Here is an 18,986-nt window from a genome sequence, read left to right as displayed (position 1 = left end):
TGTGTGTGTGTGTGTGTGTGTGTGTGTGTATGTATGTATCTATAGATGTATCTATATCTATCTATCTATCTATCTATCTACATATATATATATACATATATATATATTTGAGGCACAGTTTCTCATTGAATCTGGAGCTTATCAAATTAGCCATATTGGCTGGGTGGCAAGTCCCCAGAATCCTCGTGTCTCTGCAGTCCAATGCTGGAGTTACTGATGGATGCATATCACTTTATATGTCTGTTATACATAGCTCTGTGGATGGACCTCAGGTCTTCATACTTGTACAGCTAATATTTTTCTGAACAAGCTATCTCCCCAGCCTCTTGAAGTTTCATTTTTAGTAAATGTAAGTGAGTAGAAATTATGAGAGGTCCTTAATAGAACATAGAGTAAATGATATTTGTAGGTACATGCAAAAGTAAGTCATGAAGATGGTAGAGGAATGACCGGAGGTTGGAAAACAAGGTGTTAGCTTTTAGAAAGATAGCTGAAAGCCCCATGAATGAGGAGGTATATGGACACTGCCTCTGAGGATGACTGATGACTTTCTGGCTTGTCCGTCACTGGCTCCTAGTGCTAAACACACAATCCCATCCTTAACACTAATGCTTCACTTGGTTTTGACGTTGGCAGGCCATCTGTTCTTGATCTCTGGATAGCTTTTCTTGTCGTGACTTTTCTTTCTTCGTCAACATTTACCCTTCTGAACCCCAATGCTCCTCTATCTTCCCAGTACACACTGAGTATTGATCAACAGAGATTCTTCTAGGCTGAACTTTTATGCTCCACCCCTGCATATTCCCCAACCCCTTCTTGTCAAGAAGCTCTCCCTTTCCAGGATAGATTCCATCTATTAAGCCTCCAGAATCAGAGGGACTCTGACATTTACCACAAGCAAGATCACCTCTAAAATATGAACCTATAAGCACCCATGCCATCCAGATGCTAGTGCCAGGAGAAGTATGTGGAAGGATGGAGAAAATCAGCTATTGGAAACATGGCAGCATGAGCCTGAGGCGTGATCAGGGATGCTTCAATCATGCAGGTGACTGACAAGGAGCAGCACAGACTGCCGGCTCTCTTCCTGGGGTCCAGGAATAGAACCAAATAGGACTCACCAATCCTGTATCATCCTGCCTCTGGATTATTCTTTTCCTCATTGACCCAACTGAGAAGACTGTAGCTTTCCACATACTGTGGAAGGTCCACATCATGACAGTGAAAGTCTGCTCTTTTCTTGGCAAGGCCACAAGTAACCAATAATCGTACCTACTTCAACCACAACTCTAGAAGGAGGAGCAAAGGGAATAACAGTACAGTCTAACATGGTTGTGTTCAATCAGTTTACTTCAGAGAGCTACGTTGTGAGAGCCCTTGAGATCTTCATCTCATATAAAACAACCCAAGGCTTAGGAGAATGGAGCAACACCCATCACAGAGTATCAGTAGCAGAGGGTCAGTGGCGTCTGCTTCTGAAACCACTCCTCCAGTTTCAAAAAGACAGGTGACCAGTAACGGCCTGCACACACACCATCTCTGTAAGAAGTTTTGAATCAGTAAGACACAACTACAAATAGGGAGCTCACCATCTGGTTGGTTGGTTGGCTGGTTGGTTGGTTGGTTGGTTGGTTGGTTGGTTGGTTGGTTTTTTGAGGCAAGGTCTTACTGTGTAGCCAGACTAGCCTTGAACTTGCTATATAGCCTCAACTGCCCTCTAACTTATGATCCTCCTACCCCAGCCCCCCCAGTTCTGGAGTTATGGGTATGCACCACTCAATCTATTCATTTTTAAAAAGGAGGAAGGATGACAGAGAGAAAAAAGGGAGGAGGGCAAAAGAAGGAGGGGAGAGAGAGGAAGGGAAGGGAGAAGAGAAAGAAGTAAGGATTTAGTGATACAAGGATGTTGAAACGGGGCTTAGGTCTTTGGGATGAGTTCCTGATTTTTGTTGGCCAGCATCATTCATTCATTTCTGACCCATAGAGCCCACAAGAATATCCCATTTTTGAAGCTTTGAACTAGCAACTCCGTGAGACTCAGTCCCTGCCTCCAGCTTCCTGTGCCATGTTCTCAGATAGCTCAGGGTGTCCCAATCCTACATATTTCTCTTGGCATTAGCCAAAAGGGAGAGGTGGATCTGCTTAGACATAACCTTATTTGCACAGTTGTCATTAGAATGAGTCCCAAGTTCAAGAACCTGTAAGTGCCTTTGATAGAAGTGCCTATCTCTAAGAAACCTGACATAGTTCTTTCCCTCAGCAAAATGACTAACAGAGAAAGATCTAGCCATGCTTCCTAAGATTTAACTGAGATGTTTGTGCTAGAGAAATATGAGAAAGGCACCCAGAGCAGGGCTGGTGCCACTACAGAGCTCTGTGGAGACTTAACTCATTTTTCACAGAATTAATAATTCAGATCCCACACCATTCCAGTGAGAAGTGGCTGTAACTGCAGAGTTTAACCAACCACTTCTGAAGATGGGGATTGATCCTGGGAAATGCTGCCTCCACTTTAAGTCATCTCGCCTGAGCAAAATGAAAGCTGTTAGATGATTTCATATCTTCATTAAAGCCATCAAAGCAGAAACACACTGCAAAGAGGCTGCCAAGGCAGAGAGCATCCCCTATGCTTCAGCAGCCTGGGAGAAGTCCTGGAGAGTTGGAACCCGACTATCTTAGAGCCATGCTAGTGTTCAGTTCTGCTGAAAGAAATCACAAGCATCGGTCTCCAATCTGATAACACCATCATGACAGCTACCTTGTCATACCTGTGGGAGGGTCTAGAGCAGAAAAGAAACTGGGTGACACATATAAGTGACAGGTGTCTTTTGAGGGTTGGACAGGATCCTTCAAAGGATGTCAAGAGGTTATCCAAACAGTATAAAATGGGCCCAAAGCCCCCTTAGGATGGCTCTGCCATCATCCACCTATTTGGGAATGAAGAATCCAGGTTACAGTTGAACATAGCAGCCACCCTTGTGGATGGATGCTTGGAAAGTCAGGCAAGAGGTTGAATTTGGAAGGGTTAGGCTCAAACTTCAGCTTGTCACTTGCAATGGACTTTAAAAGTTTAACAGAGAGAAGCCACAAATGTACTATAGCTCAGTCATTTGTGTTCAATGGCAACATGTCCTACATCACCCTAACTCTCACAGCCATCATCTTGCTTGACTCGTCCCCCATACCTTGCCCTCATCAACCAATCCTGCAGTCACATTTTCAGACCACGCTGGGCATCTGTCACTATGGCAGAGGCTCCTTTCCTGTTCCTGCTTTGCCCTCCCTTCAGAGCAGCTCAGCAGAGCCTGTTAAAACGAGGCAGGAACTAGACGCGTCACTCAGTTGGCAGACTGCTTGGCCAGCATGCAAAGTCCTACTTCTGTGCTCAACACTGCATTAAAACACAGACACCATGTTGTGATCCTGTAACCCCAGCACTCAAGAGCTGGAGGTAGGAGGCTCCAAAGTTCAAGGTAATTCTTGGCTACCTAGCAAGTTTAAAGCTAGACTAAAACATGAAAACCAGATGGTTATTGTCATCACTCCACTAACTTTGATGCCAGTGAAAGATTTGCATTTGTTTTTCTCTTTAGCAAAGGTTCTTTCCATTAAATTACAGTATTCTTTGTCCTGGGGAATCCTTTACATTTTATCGAAAATATCACCATCTCAGAGAGGCCCGTTCTAACCATTGACAGCTGAATACCTTGTCCCCACCAACACCTTTCTTCCCCACACTCTCTCTGTCACACTTGCTGTCGCTGACACAGACATATCTTACTGTTGACCATCGAGGTTAGGGGCTTTTTTCTACATGTTTCACTTCTCTCTTCTATGACTACTGCATAATTTGGTACATAGTAGGTGTTCAACGGGCATCTGATGACATGATGATCAAGCCTTAAACATCCAAAGTCTGTATTTTCTCACTCCACTCCACCAGAGCCCATGAGACAATCCAAATAAAGAGACGGACATTACTAGTGGACTCAGAACAAACTCATGATGTCAGCCATGCCTCACACCTGAGGATACTCACAAGCAACTAATAGTTATTGAAAACCTACTGTGTGCCAGGCTCTAACTCTAACCTTCCAGAGATACCTGCAAATGAAACAGGCAAGGTCTCTCTGCACCTAGGGAGCTTTCAAAGTCAAAAGAGAGTGATCAAGACACATTTGAATTATAGCAAGAAGCATGGAGTAGATAAAGTAAGGCAGCGAAGACGTTACAGATGGGTGAAGGAGAGCTGACTTCCAGCAGATGGCAAAACAAGGGTTTGTTTCCTTTGCTTTTGTGTTTGAGGAGGTAACACATGTATCAGCTGAGACCTGTGTTACAAAAAAGAACCAAATCTGGTAGCCACTGGTGGAGAAAGAATCCCAGTAGAGGCGATGGCAGCTGCAAACTCCCTCAATCTTAGGCCTCAGCTGGGAAGGTTCTCGCTGCCCTTTCCTTCCTGGTGGGCTCTCCTCTGTGACTACACAGGTTCTGTCTGGGAGTTTCTGTTGCTCGGGTTTCCCTAGCTTGTCTTCCCCAGTCAGCTCCTTAAAACAAGCTCCTTCTTTCTGAGGCTTAGTGTGTGTTTGACACATAACAAGTGACCAGTCACTCAGCAGAGGGAGCTTAAATTCTGGTTTTGCTGTCTCCAGAAGAGAGTATGTTTAGGCACAACATCCCCAGAGGGACACCTCTTCATCAGCTTGTAGGACAGCATCTCTGGCAATCTGCTTTTCTGGGCTCAGATCACACATCATCTCTTCCAGGAAGTCTTCCTTCCTCCAGCTAGATTCCATCTTCTTTCCATTCTACTCTGGTTCTCCCGGTCCACCTATCTTGGTGCTCTCTGACTTGTGTATACAAGCATCACGAACATCTCAAAACCCATCAACAAGTGAGACTCCAAGAGGCAGGACCTGAGCACTGCTCATCCCTGTGTCATTAGCGTTGAAATCAACAAAAGTTCAATGAAGGACTGAGTGGTCAATAATCATAGTTAATGCTTATTGGATAGGTTTTGTATAAGAAATACTTGGAGTACTTTTATTGTCCATTGAATCTTCACTGCTTCCTTACTCAACAGTCAGTATGATTGAGGCCTAGGGTGCACACAGAACGCTGTGCCAAAGAGAAGCAATTGGTTGGTGTGGTCAGTGAACACATACCAGCAAGCACTGGAGCAGAGGTGCCAACACAGCCTTCCTGATTTCAGAGTCTGAGGTTTTGATTGCTGTTTATAGCTACTCATGCCCTTGTCTATAGTTTAGTCTTCTGCAGTTTCTGGTGCAGTATAATTCAAACATATTAAACATGAAATTCCAGAATACAAGAATTTGTTACTTTTGACTGTTCATTACAATGAATAACGTTATGGCATTTCCATCCTGATATATTTTAACTGGGAAATGAATCATCCTGTTATGCAATGTATCCACACTGTGTATGCTGCCTACCCATTACTCAGTAACTGCCTCAGTCATCAGATGGACTATCATAAAGTTATTATTTGAGTATTAAGTGCCTCCCACAGATTCTGATGTTGAATGCTTTTTTTTTTAATCTCGTGGCACTGATTTGAGAGGATCTTGAAGCTGTAGGAAGTGAAGCCTAGTTGTCAGAAGTAGTTCCTTGGGGAAAATCTTGTTCCTGGACACTTCCTGTCTCCTCTTCTCCCCTACCTTGTCTTTTTCCTTGTCTTCTTCTTACTCTCCCTCCATCTCTCTTTCTTCCTTCTTTCCCTCCCTCCCTCCCTTCCTCCCTCCCAGCTTCCTTTTGCCATGAGATAAGAGGTCCCTCTGCCCTACCCATGTTCTCATCACCATGATGCTCTGCCCGTGGACATGGGGCAGATGACCTCTAAAGCTGTTAGTCAAACTCTCTCCCTCCTCTATCAGGCTCATCTCTCGGTATTTGGTCACAGTAATACAGTAATAGGAAAGGTAACTAATGCACACAGTTTCTCAGTACCTGGGTCCCACTGGCCCCCATTTTACTTAATCATAGCCCCAGTCTGCAAGGGTAGTGGGGCTGGAGATTTTGGAGATGCCAAGGAGAAGCCAAGAAGTGCTTCCTTAAATGAAAAACTTAAGGTTCAATAAGATGCTGGGAAAGAGACAGAGAGACAGAGAGAGAGAGAGGACACAGCTTACAAGTAGTTATGGTAGTACATTGTTACAAATGTTTTCATGGTTATTGCTAGTCATCTTTAACAGTGTCTAATTTATATATCAAATTTTATTATATATTCAAGTATGAGACAAACTATAGTGTGTATGTTCACACTACACATGGTTTTAGGCATCTACTAGGTGTGTTGGAAAAGCCTGCCATTAAGGGGAGGGGAGGGCACTGTAGTTTCTGTTTCCTTCTTCTTTTTAAGTTTATCGAATACACCCCTTAAATCTGATTCTCTGTCTGTCTGTCAGCTGTCTGTCTCTCTCTCTGTCTATCTGCCTCTCTCTCTCTCTCTCTCTCTCTCTCTCTCTCTGTCTCTCTCTCTCACACACACACACACACTGTATCTGTCTATTTATCTATCTATCTATGTATCCATCTGTATATCTTTTCATTCTTTTTTGAGGCTCCCAGCTCAACTAGGAGGCATAACTTCTAAATGTCAATGTCCATTCATTTGACTCCAGCCTCACAATAGATCAGGGCTCTTAGCCTGGCAGTGAGCCCTAACAGCAGGGAAACACTCAGTAGCAAGAAGCCATCTCCCCAGCAGTATTGATAACTACTGCCCCATTAAAGGTAGGACCAGGGTGTCTTGTCATAGGCACCCTGTTATGTCTGTTAACAACATAGACAAACTCCCAGGGACTGTTTCCCCAGTGGGTGTATATGCTCTTCCACTCTCAGCTCAGGGACATTAGTGTAGACTGGGGAAGCAGAGCTGCTGCCCTGCTCTTTCCCACATACATTCTTCATGCAATTGTTTACAGAAACAATGTAAGGTTGGAAGACTATTTTGGCTCACAGCTCCAGTGGGTTCCATCTGTCATGGCAGAAGTGGCATGAAGGAGTACACGGCAACAGGAGCCCGGGACAGCAACAGTTCTTACTGCAGTAGACCCAGAAGTTGGTATGGGACCAAATCTGGGACTGGGTAGCCACCAACAGCCCCTCACCATCCACTTCCACCCACCAAGCTCACCTCCTAAAGACTCCATGGTCCAAAACCAATAGTACCAGCCAGGAGTGCATGTTCAAAGCATATCATGGGACGACTTCAGATTCAAACTCTAAGATCTTGTGTCTTCACAATGGAATGAAAGAGACAGAATTCTGCACACAGGTTTTTGTGGCTGTGGATACAATCAGTGTGTGTGCATGTGTGTCCATCAGCTTTGGTGTCATTCTGTGGGAGCCATAGTATCTCACCGGGCCCTGCCTCCTCAGCACTGGCATTACAAAAGTGTTACCACATTTGGCTTTTTACCTGGACACTGAGGCTTAAAATCAGGTCTTCATGCCTGCATGGAAAGCGCTTTCCTGACTGAGCCGTCTCCTCAGCCCCAGAGATCTATTTTAAAGAAGTACCCTGCCTCATGTAAACCTCAAAATAGATATAGAAATACTCCAGAGCCGCCCTCCTGTAGGTTTCTGATGCCCTAACAAAAACAACTTTTCTCCAATTTTAACACTGATATCTTGGCTGCAGTTAGGCACAAAGTAGATTGAAGTGACTGTCATAGACTGTGTAGCAGAGGCAGCAGAGAGTGTGGGTGTGGGTAGGGGATGTGGGTGGGGGGAGGGTGGCTTTGGTTTATTCCCCAATAGTGGGAATAACAAGGAAGCTTTGTGGTTGAGTGTATTTCTTCCTTTAAATACACACCATAGAGATTCTTGGGGGAAGCTTGGCTCTTTGGAAGCCTGGATGCCCTTGTGAACCAATACTTCTCTCATCACTGCGTTTGTTCTGAGTTTTCTTTTTGCTTTTCTCTCCCAATCATTAACACATCAAAGGAACCTAAGAAATGCAGAGCCACTGGTGCACTCACTTAAGTTGGATGTTCTACAAACTCCAGCCATGTTTCTCATGATGTCGGTTGTGTCCTGCTGTCGTTCCTCGGAGAATCTGAAAAAATGCCACTACATCACAGAAAAGAAATCTATCATCATTTAAACTGCGGTTGCATCCCTACTGGTCACAGGAAGAAGGGCTTCCTCAGTTTGATACCAATATTTTTTCAACCTATTAGCATCTCCTAGTACCCCCAGCTAAAGACAGAGAGTGCTGTAGGTATGGAACATTCCAGTATGCTCTTTGATAAAGACTCAATAACACTGCTTTGTTCTCAGCCTGACTGTTTGGAGATTACCTTCAGATTTGATACTGCTTTCCATTTTGGAAATTTAAATGAAGTTGCTTTGTAAATATATTTATTTGGAATGTATTTGCGTAGAATTCATTGGCTTTACAGATAGATAACATCATTGGAAATATTCAATGGGGACTTGTCATTTCTTCTCAAAAGAGAAGCTCTGTGTCCACAAGGTGAGCATGTATGCTTTCCCTCATCACTTTCCAGCTGCATTGCACACAGTGTGCTATTTACTCCAAAATAGGGACTAAAAAAACGAAGGCATTTTCTTTATGAAAGAGTATAATTTTTGTTTACTCTAGAGAATTTATTCGTGTATACAATAAATATGAGTATACCCACTCCCTATTTTCCTCCTCCAATGTCCTCTATAAACTCTCTAACATGTAAAATCATCTAATTTTAAAATGTATGTTTATTTTTAATTGGTGCATAAAATAAAGTATTAGGTGGCAGCATGATTTGGATATAGAAAATGTTGCTCAAGGATGTGTTTAAGGGTTGATGCTTCTGGAATGATGGAACCTTTATGGGGGAAGGGTGTCCTACAGGGCCCAGAGGCCTCTGAACTGAAACTGGCCTGGAAGCTTCCTGCTGGGGACTGGCCTTCATGATACCAGAAGGCACCTCAGAAAGGTTCCAAAGAAGAGCAGCAACCAACAGTCCTACCCAGCAATTATTCCTATGAACTTCATCAAGGACCAGCAAACCAAGGGTGCAGTAGGGGCACATATACCTTGGTGATAACCAATGGCTCTCTAATTGGACTTAAAATCCATTCAACAAGAGGGAGATCATGCCTGCTACTGAAAACCAAGCCAACGGATGGATCGTGGAGGAGAACCTATAACTGCCACAGCACAATCCCCAACTATGTTATAAATATTGGTTTTTTTTACACCTACAAATAAGTGTAGTTTTCACCCCTCAGGGAAACTTCTCTTCGGAGCAGACCTCCAGAGACCATTACAGAAAACCTCAGCCAATCAAGATGCGGCTGTGGCTCTGTCACAGTGGATACATCTATATAACAATCTTGCACCTAGAGCTCAGGAAACATTGCAGAAGAGGCATTGGAAAGACTGTAAGAACGTGGAGTTTACTGTGAGATTATGTATCCTGGCAACATCAGGAAGCTACACCCAGAAAGTCTCACTAGCATGGTTGCCTAACCGTGGCATGAACAAGGACAACAGCCACAACCCTACACAAAGAACAATAGGCAACCTAAGAATGCTGAGAAAGAGTCTTCCCTGGGGAAGAGCATACTAACTTGTTATCCAATACCAAATGGTGGGCCACAAAAACATACATACAATTAATATTATACAGTCTATATTTATGTAATACACACACATATATATGAACACACATATGTGTGTGTGCATGTGTGTATACATGTGTGTGTAACAACAAATAATGAAAGAGGAGGCCATGAACTTGAAAGAGAGTAAGGGGTGCAAATGAGAATGTCTGGGGGGAGAAAGAAGAGAGGGAAATGATATAATTATAGTATAATCTCAAAATATAAAAGAAATATTTTTTTAAAAAAAAAAGAGGTTGGGTTCTGTGGAAGGTATTAGGTCTCTGGGATGTGTCCTTGGAGAGAATAGTAGGAATCTAGATCCTTTCTCTCCATCTCCTGTGTTCCCAGCCGTGAGGTTAGGGCTTCCCCTACCTACTCACCATGGTATACTGCCTTAGCACATACTGTAAGAATGGAGCAATTTGTGAGATGGAACCTTTAAAACCATGAGCCCAAATAAGATTTTCCTTTCTAAGGTTGCTTGTTTGTCTCTGGTATTTTGTTACAGTAACGGAAGTCTAACATAAGGGGTTAGTTACCACCTGGTATTTCAACACACAGATACAGTGTGTCGCACGTACGTCAGGTTAGATAAATCTCTCTCCTCAGCCATTTATCAGTTCTTTATAGAGGAGCATTCAGAATTCTCCTAGGTATTTTTTTTTTTTATTGTGGCATGCATCGGTGTCATTTTCGTTCACTCTCCGATGCACTAGCTCACCAGAACCTTGTGCTCCTTGATCAAACCTCTCTCTTCTACACTCGGCTCACTCTCAGCTAAACATCCTTGCAATTTTAAATGAGATCACTGAAACGCAAATATTAAGAAATGACAATAGAGGTTGTGCACTGTAATGACTGAAGTCTAGAAAATGCTGGAGTCATCCCTCCAAAATGGGAGCATTGCCATGGATTGGGAGACAGTAGAGGACATCCCTCCAGACTCCACCTACGGCACAGATGGGAGCTGAGCAAAAACCATTGTCAGAGCCTCTGGCTGGAAGTTTGAGAAGATACAACAGCTAATGTGTACATAGGAACCCCACATGATGCCAAAGCCCCCACGACCAAACCAGCACATCTGGCCATGCGCCCTGGGAGAATGTGCTCTCACAGAGCCCTCGGCTCCCCACCTTGTCCCATTATCCCACAGAGAAAGCCCTGAGGAGTAAAGCATTGGACCAACAGCCCAGCTGTGTAGCCTGACAGGCAGCAATTACCTCTGAAATGCTAAGTTATTTCCACTCACTGGTGGCTTTTACCCACCTTGTCAAACTGCTCATGGACTACAAAGCTCTCCAGCCCATCAGCATAGCCCATTAGGAGAAAAGAGTGGCAGCAGAGCCAGCCCACAGCAGCCTGGCACTGAGCCTGGCCAATGGTGGGCGTTTGACAAATAAATGGATTAACCCACCTCAGAGTTAGCTCTGGGGGAAACGGTGGGTGCCACAAACTTAGCCTGGCTGCATGACCTTTTAGAGCCCTCTGGCCTGATTCACAGCCTGTGAGTGTCTGCTTATCTACCTCCCTCTTCCTTCCCCACTGGCTGTGAGCCATCACACAGAGAGCTGGCCTCCCCTCCAAGTCCTCCAGCAGATCCGGATCAATAGGGAGCTGTGTGCTTCCGCCCCTCCACACCCACTCTGTCACTCAATCATTCAGAAATGATTCATGGAGGGCTAACCAAGGGAAGAACGCTATTCAACACTGCCGAACATGGGCTGCAGAGAACATTAGCAATACCTCAGGAAACGGCACCTATTGGCGTTGACTCTGCACCAGAATGGATAGGAGCTCTTGGGATGTACCTCCCAATCTATGTAAGTAAGGGCTTCTTTACAGCTGCCCATGGAGAACATCACAGCAGCTCATCTCCGGTGAGCATCTGCCCCACCCACTCCCTAGTAGTAAAATAGATGCTTTCAGGGAGATGGCATGGTAACACTTGAAATTTCAAAATGGGTACAGCTCCCAACAGAGACACCCCCCAAACCCTGCCTCCACCCCGCCCCACCCCCACTGCTGACTACAGAGATTCCATGTTGGGTATTTTTCCATCTAGTTGGTGGTTCTTTGGAAGACTGGTAAATTTCAGGGTGACTGGGGAAGCCAGGCTCTAAAGGCAAAAGACAGTGTGTGGTAGGAAGTGGTTCTGTGACCAAGGTGGAAGCAGAGTATTTCATGGAAGCCAGGACATCAACCATTCATTATAAGACATTCTAATCTCAGAAAACTAAAACAAAAACAGCTATGCGTCTTACCTTCTCTAGTAAGTGTTTTGTTTTTCTATTGTAACACCACAAACAGTATTAACAAGGTGTATTCGGTGAAAATCTCAGGGCCTGTTGGGGTCTTCTTCACTTCACAACCTCAAGCAAAGATCTTGGGGGGGGGGATCTCATTCTTCATTCCCAGATCATGCAGTCCTTTGAAGCTCCAAAGAGAAGTGGGACAAAGTCCCGCTCCCCCACCCCCACCCCCAAACTTTCCCTGAGTACCAACAGCTCTTCTGGCCCATTTGGTGACTGAGAAGAGTGGTACAAAAGCTGGAACTAACTAATATACCTCCAGTGTGCTGTGAGGCTGACAGAAAGACATTTCCAGACTCGATGGCTTCATTTAATCAGAAAGGTTACATTCCCCTGGACTCATTTAAAAAACAAAGGTATGTCCTCAAAGATGCTGTACAGGAGACCACACATGTGGGGGCAGGGGTCACAGATCACTGGTACACACAATGAGCATAGGTCAGTCTGTTGAGTGTGCGGTTCAGTTTGTTATGAGATGGCAAAGCCTTCTGTGTCTTCTTCATGCAGAAGGCCCCTGTCTCCTGCCTGTGGGCTTCCTCCTAAGGCTTGCTGTGCCAGAGTTTGGCTTTGCTATTACATATGAGTCACTGATTTACATGAGCTTGATAATGTGGTAGATTTCATCCTGTGCTTTTCCTTCTTTGTCTTACTTAGAGCATTACCTCTGGGGCAAATCCTGTGTCTGCTTGTCTTATACAGTCCCAAGAACACACCGACACTGAGCAAGAAAGCAAACAGAGATAAGAGACGGCATCTAAAATTAATAACAAGTTGGATAGCAATGTAGAGTTAATTATCATGTATTAGCTTTCTCTAGTTGGAATTTTAATGCATTTAGCAAAGATTCCCTTCCTCTATATATATACCCTACCAACCCATAGGGCTAGTGGAATTGAGACACTTAAAACAGAACTCACCTTCCTCTTCAACCCTAAAGATTCCTGGACACGATACTGTTCATATTTCTCTACAAATGACAAACATTTCAAATAGTCTGGATCAGAGGCAAACTTTCGTAAAACAGCAGTATCTTATGTGAAATGTTGAGTGTTTCCACATAAAGTGTCCTACATGGCTTTCATGTGATGTAAAAGACCAAGTCAGGCATTGTTCTCAATAATCAGAAATATGAGGCAAAATTCTATCAATGCAAAGTTAAGAAACAGAAGATGACGGGAAGGGAGGGGAGAGCAAGAAGCAAGGGTGGGAGAGGTGGGGGGGGAAGAGTACAGAAAGGAAGTAAGAAAGAGGAACATATTGGGCTGAGGGAGTGGCTTGGCTTCTAAGGCGCTTGCAGTGCACACAAGCATGAGGGTCCTCAGTTCAGGTCCCAGAACTCACATAAAACCCAAAACCCAGTAGCGAGTTTCTATAATCTCTTTGCTGGGGAGGCATTTTCCTGAGGCTTGCTGGTCATTCTCCCTAGTAGAATCATTGAGTTTCAGGTTCAGTGAGAGACCCCCCTGTTTCAAAAAAAACAAGAACAACTCAACTTCTACCTTCAATGCATGTACTCACACATATACATGCACCCACAGACACACACATGCATCACACACACACACACATGCATCACACACACACACACACACGTGAAAAAAGGGAAGTGTGAAGTTTTTTCTTTAGTGATGTGTTCTTTGGCCACATTTGGCAGTGGCAGCAGGTACAACTCTAACAGTTGTGTTAGCAGTAGTATTAATGGCAATAACAGGAATATTGGCAGTGGAACAGCAGCAATCGTGGCAACAGTAGTAACATCATTGGCTTATCTCTATATACCAAAGTCCACCCCCCCTCCAATGGCACTTTCATATGCAATGTTCCATGCATTCTTCAAACCCAAGACAATTATTATGGGCTTCATTCCCATGAGAAGGCAGCTGAGACTCAAGGTGATCATCTTCCAAATGACACAGCATCTAAAGAGGTCATCTCTGGTCTTTGACACAGTGGGTTCCACCCTGGGACCCTCATCAACTTCGTATCCCATCTCCTTTTCTTCCAAGCAGCTAGTGGCTCCCACCTGGAAACCCCATGGGTCCAAAGGCTGCATCCAGGAGGAAATTTGAAGAGGGGAAATCGGGCCAGACACACAGGTGAGGTGTGATCACAGAAGACTCTCAGAGGGATTCCTCTGTAGAGAGCTGGGTCCTCAGAGGGTGATTTGGCTTGGCGGTTCCCAGGAAAGGATTAGGATCCAGGAACAAAAATGATGAGGGCTCTGTTGGCTTGTCCCTTTTGCTGATGGTGTCTCTCTGGCTATATCAATTCTGCCTTCATGGAGGAGATGTCTCACCTGTATCTTCATGACGGTGATTCTTATTTTCCTTTTGTCTAGCTGCATTTAGACCGCCTGGCCTAAGAAGTACCCCAGAGCTTCAAAATGGGCAGAGTATCATGGACTCCACTGCATTCATGGGCTCCACCCTAGGAAACCGAGGCCATAGCAGTGGGTAGAAGGCTGGCTCCTTGAACACAGTGTAAAGAATCCCAGGAATCCCCATAGTTTCTGCAATTGCTGAATGTTACTCTTAAGTGATTATAAAGGATAAAACAAAGAGAAACCGTGCCAAAACAGAGGAGCATATTACCTTTTGAGGAAACAGCAATCCCTGTATGAAATACTGACTTTGAAGGGTGCTGGTTTCCAGCCCCCCTCAAAAGCACAAAACACACAGACCTTTCCTGAGTGCTGTAGACTTCCCAGCCTTCCTGGGAAACTGATAGGTATCATAGTTATGACCAGACCTCCAGGCTAATCTTTCTTTTAGAAATATCAAGAAGGAAAGGGGAGAGGGGGAGGGGAGAGAGAAAGAAGTGGAGCTGTCAGTGTGCTTCATGTTAAATAAAACCTACCAAGATTCAGCTGAGAATTTTAGCAGAATCCAAATGTGCTAGGAAAGAAAAAAAAAGGCATGGCTCCCATCTCCAAGGTTCACAGCTAAGCTGGCTTAGAATCACACATGCCAAGGTTAAAAATAAAAAGCAGTCATCCCTGAATGACACAGGCTCCAGAAAGGAAGCCTGAGGTATGCCGTTTGGTGGAGGAGAGAGAAACGGGGAAAAGGAGCCTGGGCTCAACATAGTGGTGTTTATGGGTGCTTATCACCTAAAAGCTAGATGCTCAGAATTTTGCTATTTTGCACTTAAAAAGCACTCCACCGTGGGAAAAGGTTTCATAATGATCTTCATATTTTCCATCGAGGAAACCCTGGTATGCAATGAGCGTGGCTGAGGATGACCTGAGCAGAGTGCTGGTGTTGGATGCTTCTGCAGCCCGTACCCTGGGGTCTGGTTCAAAGAGTCTTTGCACAGAACTAAATGGAGCACCTATGAGTCACAGTCCAGAAAGCATGGTGGGCCATCAGCACTGGCATGAAGCCACACCTGACTGTGTGCCAGCAGTTCCTTGCTTGGATCCACTACAAACTATGTGTCTGCCTCTTGGGGACAGACTGCACATGTCCCATCCCTTGCTCCTAACAGTTGTAGCTATGCTGGCCAGGGCTAGCTGAGAAAGGTGACAAGACATTCCTGTGGATCCCCCTTTCTTTGGAAATCCAGAACTCTCTGTTATGACTTTTCCAGTGTAATTTTTTTTATCCAGTATGCTTATGACTCTAGTGAGTAAAGGGTCTCATCTTATATGAAAAATAAAAGAAACAGCCTCAGCGACTGTGGCAGCCACCACGGCATCCCTCCAGAATTGCATTACTGTTCAGAGCTGTCTAGAATGTCTTCAGGTAGACTCCGTGACATCTCTGAGGCTCACACACAATACTATAGTCCCAGAGGTGCCCTGACTCAGTCGCTCCATGGACCTATCCTGCAATTCTGCACAACACAATGTGTGAAGGCCAATGGACACCAGAGGCACTGGAGAGTGAAGGCTGACACCCTAATGAAGCCTCATTGTAGGTCCAGACACCACCCTCTGGGGGAGAGAGGGACTCTAGCTGGCACAAGTCCAAGGGAAGAGTGAGCATTCTAGGCATACCTGACTACTCCTAGAATCCTACTTCACCTAAAGTGCCCGCCTATCTTCCAAATCCTGCCTGTTGGCTACTGTTTTAAAAGCACCTCCAACGGTCATTTTTACATCTTTCAAACACTTTGAAAAAGACTTGTCAGGAAAGCAGGGCAAGAACTATTTTCCAGCCCCTTGTGATTGATGGTGAAAGAAATGCTAGAAGAGTTTAAGGAACTTGCTCAATGTGTCAGAGACAGGACCAAAATAAAAGGTTCCTTCCTATACTCCAAGCACACTAACTAGAACTGTTGGGGGAGTGGGCCCAGAATGTAGCGAATATCTGCAGCAGAGACTGTCATTCTTCTCATTGCAAGAACTCAGGACATACTCTCATTTTGCCCTAAGTATGAGAACCCACCTAGACGGAATCATCACAGAGGGCCTTTGTGGCGATTTCCCTTTTTCAACACCAGGTGCCACACAGGCCAGGGGAGATCAGTTTAGGGATAGGAGTAGAACTGTGGTTAGACAGCCTCTTGCCTTAGGAATACAGCCCCATTCGCCCTAAAAACTGGACAAAGAAGGCAGCCCTCCAGCCAGCACCTAGTTTTGACTGGAAATGTCCCCTAACTTCCAGGGACCCGGGGGACAAGAGGGAATGCCCTTTCCCTTTGAGCTTCAAAGTACCTCTTGAAGAGCCAGTCTCCCGGAAGTTCTGGGTAGACCCTCTACAGTAATCACCCCACATCCCACTTGCCGGCTTTCGAAAGGTAAGGAATGGCTCCAAGGATGGAGCGAACCCAAAGCTCAGAGTGGCGCTGTCCTGGCCCTCTTACCTGTACCAGTCCAGTCCTCGACCGTAGTTCCTGTCGAAGAAGTGAGGCTCGGTGCCCAAGGCCCGCACGTCTGGGTGCACGCGGATAAACTCCAGCACTGCCCGGGTTCCTCCTTTCTTGACGCCCACAATGAGGGCTTGGGGCAGCCGTTTGGTGCCTGGCTTCGGGGAGCCAGAGTGGTTGGATCCGGAGAGGCGCGGTGCTGGCGCGGCAGCCGCGAGCGCGCTGGGAGCGCTGGGCTCACTGGGCGTCGGCCCGGGGGGATCACACGGGCGGGACTTCGCCAGAAGTTTCTGGCCGCTTGCGCTGGGGCCGCGGAGGCAGCGCGGAGCGCCGAGCAGGCGGCTCTGGCCCAGACCGTCGCAGCAGCACAGGAAGCTGTAACACAGGTAAGTGCAGGACAAGGACAGTGTGAAGGCGAAGAGCAGCCTGCGCGCTCTCCGCGGCTGAGGTGGCCCCGCGCGGCCCAGGACCCTATAGGCCATAGCTCCATGGACCCGCGCCGGGGGTCATGGTTTCCGAGGTGGCACCTGCGGCGGAGCTGCTGCGTGGCTCTGCGATTGCCTAGAGGGCTCGCGTGGCGCTGTCCCCGCCGTGCGGGTTGGGCGTAGGAGATATCATCTCCTCCGGGGGCTGCTGGCCTGGGCGAGCACCGTGCCCGGGGGTCCCGGGTACGGTGGCTCCTCGGGGACCAGGTGGCTGCATTGCCGGCATTTCCCGGTACTAAGCGATGGGGGCTCCGGACAGTGGGGCGGCTCCCGGCACTCTTCGACTCTCACGCGCGTCGGGTTCGGAGCGCGCCCAGCACCCGAAGCCCCATTCCGGATGCTCCGAGCGCCTTTCAGGGGACGCTCTGCGGCCGCGCGGCAGTGCCGGCGGGAGGATGATCGGACCGGACGGTGGCGCTGGCGCGGGCCGCGTTCTGGCTCCTCGGGAAATGCCGAGTGGAGCGCGCTACCGGCTCTATTTAAGGAGTCGCCTGACGTCAGCCGCGCGGGTCCCCCGAGCCCGCGCCGCGCCCGGGGACCTGGCCCGCCCCTTGCACCCTGACTTTCTTATTCCTCTCAGGTACAACACCGCCCCAGGTCCTCCCCATGCGGACTTCTCCCTACGGAGCCTTGGCCAGCTTGGAGCGGTGAGGGAAGGGTGGGCAGGTATATCGTGTACTCCTGTGGGAGAGTGGACACCCCCATCAATCCAGTCTTTGGACACCTGAGTCGAGATTACACCAACACCCACCCTAGACATAGACCCGGGTGCTGATGCAAGCACCCAACCCTGACACTCGGTTCCACTACACTTACCCACACATGCACTATGCATACACTAGCACAGGAGCAAGATCACTCTAATCCGGACACTCCTCAACACCCCGCAGAGGGTGGAGAGGAGAATACCCCTAACCCGAGGATAGGAACACAACAAGGACACACCCCATTCCCAGCCATCTCGCCAAACCAATTCACACAGCCTGGAATCTGGCATCGTGCAGTGTGCGCACACGCCTGGGACCCGGGCGCACAGTGCAAAATGGATGGGTGGAGGAACGAAGCGAGAGTGAGATTCCCTGACTAGTTTCCGAGCCCCCTAGCACCCGCGCGCTGACTCACACCCAGGCGGCTCGCTCTGTCTCGCACTCGTGGAGCACAAACCTCTATCCAATTCGCACACCACCTCATCACTGCCCCCACCCCAACACACACACACTGGGCCTAGAAATCAAGCTAGCCCCAGAGCCGCCGACTTATTCATCTCTTGGCGGCCGCCCCCTAGCGGTGGTCTGCTCCCCAGGGAGCTGTCCAGGGTACCAGACGCTCTATAAGGGCCAGTGTGTAACTGGTTTCCTCACAGTGACAACGCAGGAAGAAATAAAGGACAGAGCACGTCCACTTCTAATGATTACCAAGAGGTTGTCTGCAGAACAGCTCCCAGTGACCAACCTGGTTAGAAACCTGCATCCCAGGTGGGAATTCCATCCCCTACAAACCTGGACCAGTGTTCCCCAAGTGAAGACCCTCACAAGATGGCTGGATGACCCCACCACTACTCTCAGCTTCTATTAGGGTGACTATGACTTCAGGACAAGGTCTGTGTATTCTTGTTCAAACTGGGAAATATGTTCTGTTTACAAGCCCATCCCTAGAAACCTTAGACCCATCTCTCTACTGTAAGGACTAGCTTCTAATGCATGTTAAGTAACTTGATAACTGTTAAAACCTACCATATCATTATTATTTC

At 46.8% G+C, this 18,986-nt stretch overlaps 1 protein-coding gene across 1 annotated transcript in view; it reads right to left on the bottom strand.

The window, feature by feature from the left end:
* Positions 1–17,671, bottom strand: part of Hs3st2 (heparan sulfate-glucosamine 3-sulfotransferase 2) — a 104,357-nt gene extending 86,686 nt beyond the window's left edge. Inside the window, exon 1 of the mRNA XM_028764301.1 lies at positions 16,749–17,671. Within this exon, the coding sequence (XP_028620134.1) occupies positions 16,749–17,233 (485 nt within the window). The 5' untranslated portion in view covers positions 17,234–17,671. The remainder of the gene's footprint in view (positions 1–16,748) is intronic.
* Between the last annotated feature and the right edge of the window lie 1,315 nt (positions 17,672–18,986).

Source organism: Grammomys surdaster, unplaced genomic scaffold (assembly GCF_004785775.1).
Source record: "Grammomys surdaster isolate TR1022 unplaced genomic scaffold, NIH_TR_1.0 142, whole genome shotgun sequence".
Lineage (NCBI taxonomy): Eukaryota > Metazoa > Chordata > Mammalia > Rodentia > Muridae > Grammomys > Grammomys surdaster.
This window is presented reverse-complemented; position numbering and strand designations above follow the sequence as displayed.